The following is a 6,109-nucleotide window of genomic DNA, read 5'->3' on the forward strand; positions in this document are numbered from 1 at the left end:
CAAAGTGATACGTTTTATACCCATGAAGATCTAGGCCTAGAGCGGACAATATCACTAGCGGGATACGCTGTTATATGGAACTAATAAGAATAATATCTCTTTGGATATTTTTCCACGTTTAGTGGCGTGTGGTAATGACTAGAGTCTAAGAGCCACAAATCGGAGGTCCCAATTTCATGAAAGTATCATCCAGACCACTACTAGCTTTTCGGAGTACGGAGCCAATGACTTGAGAGCCTATATGATTCACGTGTGAATTAGCCGAGACCAACAAAATGTACAGTAAAAAGTTTAAAGTTTCTTTAATGAGAGGTTTATTAGATTAAACTCGAAAAAAATGAAAATCTCTTTGGTTGCTGAAGGAGTACTTTATCCCTAATTTTGAAGGAACTAAGCATCCTAATAAGTAAAATATCTTTATTGCCGAGGAACGTGTCGTATCATTAATGGGGGCATTGCAACTAGTCCCTTTTCTAATAATTGGGGCTTTGTTCTATTCAAGTGTATTTGAGGGCGAAGTGCACAGTAATAAGACGTGTATTTATTTTTAAGCTATTGTTTAAAATGTCTTTAGTTTTTAGCCACTGTTTTAATAAACGTTTACCTACCCGGACAAAAATACTCTTCTGCTCATAAAGTTCAGGACCAAGTGTCCTTAATTTATGAGCTTGTAGTCTAAGTTAGGACTACCTGCCCTTACTCTTTGAGCTTGTAACTCTAAGTTCAGGACTACATGTCCTTAACTTTTGGACTTGTAACTCTAAGTTCAAGGCTACATGTCCTTAATTTTTGAACTTGGAACTCGAAGTTCAAGACTATATGTCCTTAATTTTTGTACTTGTAACTCTAAGTTAAGGACTACATATCCTTAATTTCTGTGCTTGTAACTCTAAGTTAAGGACCAAGTGTCCTTAGTTTTTGAACTTCCAACTCTAAGTTCAGAACCAAGTGTCCTTAACGTATGAGCTTGTTACTGTAAGTTCAGGACTAGTTGTCCTTAATTTATGAGCTTGTAAGTCTAAGTTAAGACTACTTGTCCTTAGTTTTTGAGCTTGTAACTCTAAGATCAAGACTACATGTCCTTAACTTTTGAACTTGTACCTCTAAGTTCAGGATTACATGTCCTTATTTTTTGAACTTGGAACTCTAAGTTCAGGACTATCCGTGAATTCAGTATAAGTTCTACTGCCTGATATTTCTACAGAGCTATTTTCATTATTAGTTCTACTACCTGATATTTCTTGCTCTGGTTCAAAGGACAATATTGTTTCCAAGTGAGTGACCTGTGCTTTAACTTGAATGGAGGGCAAAATTCCAACTGTGTATTTTGTTGGTGCAGAAAGGAGAGTATGAAAAGAAGAGTGAAACTTTAATGAATGCTTACTGCAGTGTGTGAAGTAATCGAGTTTGAGTTGAGTTGAAGGGATATGAACGCGATGTAGGAGGTGGAGGCCATGTGTGGGCGTTACTCAATTCAGGAGAAAAGGGAGAGAGAGACTGGCAAGGAAGAGAACATGAACAGAAAAGAGATAAAAGAAAGGGTAATACCGTCTTTTCGTATTAATTTTAATAGACTAGTGGCTACTTTTGCTCAGCATTAAAAATGCTGGATAAAAAGTAAATACCATTTTAAAAAGTGGCTACCCCACGCAATTTGGCTAAAATACTTATTTTAGAGCATTCAACGACCGAGCCCATCTTCCTGAATTAGTGCAGTCACTATAACCTTGTAAAAGGGATCTTTTACACGAATAGTTGGCCATATTCATCGTATATTTTTCTAGCCACATATATAAATTTATACATTGATCATTATAAGCAATCATACATATATAATTCGTAAATTATGCATATATTAAACCTTCACCAGCTATTTTTAGTTTAAGCGGTTAGGTAGGCGGCTATTTGGGTTAATTCTTTTTGTAAAAATAGTAAAGGGCAGCCCGATGCAGAAAGCATTCCGCATTCATGGATTCGGGGAAATGTCGTGCCCTAAGAAATGTGATGTAGATAGCCTACCCTAATGAAAGCATTAGTGGCTGCTTTCACAGCTCGAACCCGTGACCAATAGGTCAAACGGAGCCAATTTTACCGTTGTTCCAAAGGCTACCCTTCATGGTAAAAGATAGTAGGGGTAATTACATATGTAAAGTAGTTTATAGAACTTGAAAGTACTAAACTGCAAGCTCATGAAGAGCCATAAATAGTGGATAGGATGCTACCTTTGAAACATAGCCTTCAGCAATCACAAGGAAAATCATGATCAGCAACTTTAAATTGCCAAACCTTGTTTATCTTTTTCATATTGTCGTCTCCATTATTATAATATGGAAAATATTCTTTTCCACAATCCTTAAGATAACACGCAAGTCATGGAGTAGTGCAAGAAACGAGAAAACCAAAAAGCCATTATTGCCTCCAGGTCCAAAACCATGGCCTATAGTTGGCTGCTTTCCTCAAATGCTACTAAAGAAGAAGCCAACATCTCAGTGGATACACAAACTTATGGAGGAAATGGAAACTGAAATTGCTTGCATTCGTCTTGGGAGTTTCCATGTCATTGTTGTCACTTCTCCTGAGCTTGCTTGCCAATTCTTAAGGGAGCAAGACTCTCTTTTCTCGTCGAGGCGTACTTGCATGTCTGCCACCCTCATTAGCAATGGCTACTTGACCTCAGTTTTTCTCCCTATTGGTGATCAATGGATAAAAATGAGAAGATTTCTTGGTTCCCATGTCCTCTCACAATCATCTCATCAATGGCTTCGTCATAAAAGGGATGAAGAAGCTGACCACCTTCTTCGATTTGTATACAATCAATATTGCAGTATCGACGAACCTGTTACTATTAACTTGAGGAAAGTGACCAGATATTACTGTGCAAATGTTGTTAAGAATATGATTTTCAGCACGAGATTACTAGGAAAAAGAATAACGGAAAAAAATGGAGGACCAAGTGTAGAAGAGGAAGACGAAGAACAAGTTGAAGCACTCTTCACACTTCTTGATCATCTCTATTCTTTTAGTATCTCAGAATATTTGCCATGGTTAAGTGGATTTGATTTAGATGGTCACAAGGCAATTATCAAGAAAGCCTATGCCAAAGCAACAAAAATGATTGATCATGAAATTGACCAAAGGTTTCAAATTTGGAAAGATAGCAACAAAGCTCATGTGAAAGAAGACATCCTTGATGTTCTCATCAGGCTCAAAGATACCAATGGAAATCCGTTGATGAATGTTAAAGAGATTAAGGCGCAAGTCCTTGTAAGTATACTTTCAATTCCTTAAACTATATATGTGAACAATATGGCAAATTACAATTTTGTTCAAGAGATTAAAGAACGACAACTTACTATATATATAATTTTGTTTAATTAAAAGCCAATAACTCAGGCTTACCTCCTGTGTTGTTGGGGGGTTTGGCTAGACCCCTACCTTATCTATTATATAAACAAAAAAGGACAACCGAGGAGGACATAAAACCTTACCTCTTGGATGCCTTTTCTACAATGAAAGAGGAAGAGTCTATGGGCAAAAAATACATTGTTAGACCACTTTCTCTCAATATACAGAGAGTTAACTTACAAAAAAAATTGATTTTTCATATCTAATTCTAAAACAAGGAACTTGCCACATATCCATTAAGAAAGGCCCCTTGGCAGCTCTTGGAACTTGCCGGAAATCAGTGTGAATGATGCCTTTAGTGGATGTAATACCCTCCTTGGCAAACCAATCAGCCACCTGATTTGCTTCACGAAAGCAATGATTGACAGATGCATTGTTCTTTTCCAGTGTATCAATGAGCTCTTCAACCTCTTTTTTCAGAATGTTGTTGTCCAGTTTTTGTTTTGCAGCATGTCCCGAATCATCATAGAGTCAATTTCCACCATGAAGTTGGTAATTCCTTTGTTCATACACCATTCACAACCAAATTTGACGGCCTTAAGTTTTGCCCCGTTGCCGCTACTACAGTCAATAGGTATCGAGAAGGCCATGACAAAACCTCCTTCCTCATTTCTTAAAATTTCTCTGATCCCTGCTTTCCCATTATGCTTGTTAAAGCTTCCGTCGGTGTTCAATTTCAATTTTCCTTGACGAGGCATCTCCCATAGCACACTTCTCCATACTGGACTAGGTTTCAGACGCTCAATCATCTCACAGTTTTATACCAAAGATTATGAGTCGTAAGAGAGGGATATTTCCCGTTAATCGCAGCATCGGAGTTCCTGATAATCTGCCACTTCATCTTGTACTGAACAAATTTCTTTCCATCTCCAAATTTACAAGAAGTATAAGTTCTCCACAATTCCTAGCATATAGCAATTGGTATGATGTGTAGTATCATCTTATGGACCACATTCTTTGGTTTCCTCTGCCACCATTGAGCAAGAATACTACTAATGGAACCAGTTTTGTGCTGGATTCCCAGAGGATTTCCAAAGAATTTCCGTAAGTTACTAAAAGCCTCACTATCAATGTAAACATGATGCATGCTCTCAAATTGTGGAGTATTGCAGCAATTGCACTTTGAAGCTTGTTGATTACCAAACTTCCCATCAAAGGGCAGTTTCTTCTGAATCATTCTCCAAACAAGAAAGGACATTTTGAAAGGGAAACAATCATGCCAAACTTTGCCAACCAAGGATTTTTTTTGTTTAGTAGTTCTAATCATCTGCCAAGCCGATGAATTAGAGTAGTGCCCATTTTCTGTAAGACTCCAAATTACCAGGTCATTATGATTCTGCCTGCCTCTAGTAACATTCATGACATGTTGAACAATATGACTGGATAGCAGTTGCTCCAATTTGTCGATATTCCACCCATTGTTCCTAAAAAATTGTGAGACTTGAACCTTACCAGGGGTGTTAGTATGAGTAACCACTTTAGCAAGTGGTCCTTTACCTGTCCAGTTGTCCCACCAAAAGCTGCAGTTCCCTGTGTTAATATTCCAAAGAATATCTTTTTCTGCTTTGTCTCTCACATGAAGAAGAGCTTTCCATGAATGAGAATTGCCAAATGTTATAGCTTTAGTGACTGGATAGGCTTTAATACATTATTTAGAAAATAATTTTAACTTTAAATTTTTTATTTTACCTTTACTGGCATGTTTTTATAGCTACAAAAATGTCAAGACATGTTTAAGACTACATGTTCCAAGACTCTTGAGATTGTCTGTCTTTTTGGAAAAATAACTCTGGAGATTGTCTGTTTAAACTACATCCTTTTGTTTTTGGAAAATATTTTTGATTCCAAAAACACAAGTTTGTTCTCTGGGGAAAAATCAAAACGGTAATTTTGTTTTACATTATTGGTTGTTACAAATAATTTTGGCAGGAACTCATGCTTGCAATGGTAGATAATCCCTCAAATACAGTTGAATGTACAATCAAAGAAATGTTGAACGAACCACAAATAATGCAAAGGGCCTTAGAAGAGATTGATACCGTCGTTGGGAGAAACAGATTGGTTCAAGAATCTGACTTGCCACAGCTAAATTATGTCAAAGCTTGCCTTAGAGAGGCCTTTCGGCTCCACCCCTTGACGCCTTTTAACGTGCCTCATGAGTCTATTTCTGATACTATTGTGGGTGAATACTTCATTCCCAAAGGGAGTGTAGTGCTATTAAGTCGTCTTGGACTTGGTCGAAACCTTAGGATTTGGGAGGATCCAATGAAGTTCAAGCCAGAGCAACATCTCAAGGAGGAAGGTGGTGAAGTAGATCTCAATGATTCAAAGTTACACTTGTTCTCATTTAGTATTGGACGACGAGGTTGTCCGGGTGTGAAACTTGGTTCTACAATTACTACCATGTTACTTGCTAGGCTACTTCAAGGATTTTCTTGGAGCTTACCACCAAACTATCCGGGCAATGACTTCAATGAGAAATCGGGATGTAATCATTTATGTACCGTGCCAATTTTTGCTCAAGCAAAACCGCGATTATCGGTGGGCATGTACTCTTAATTATGTGGCATCTCGCATTTACACAGGGTCAGGAGAAGGGCCGTACTCAAGGAGTGTGATGTAGATAATCTACCGTAATGCAAATACTAATGACTGCTTCCACGGGACGAACCTGTACGGCCACAACTTTACCGTTGCTCCATTA

General features: G+C 37.8%; 1 protein-coding gene across 1 annotated transcript; it reads left to right on the forward strand.

Annotated features, from left to right (window-relative positions):
- Window positions 1–1,630: 1,630 nt before the first annotated feature.
- LOC109218361 (isoleucine N-monooxygenase 2-like) lies at window positions 1,631–6,109 on the forward strand (the record flags this gene model as incomplete). The annotated part of the gene is given in 2 exon segments (XM_019382724.1): window positions 1,631–3,264; window positions 5,335–6,109. Coding segments are annotated over 2 exon segments (1,635 nt in total). The 5' UTR covers window positions 1,631–2,259.

Source organism: Nicotiana attenuata, unplaced genomic scaffold, assembly GCF_001879085.1.
Source record: "Nicotiana attenuata strain UT unplaced genomic scaffold, NIATTr2, whole genome shotgun sequence".
NCBI classification, from domain to species: Eukaryota; Viridiplantae; Streptophyta; class Magnoliopsida; order Solanales; family Solanaceae; genus Nicotiana; species Nicotiana attenuata.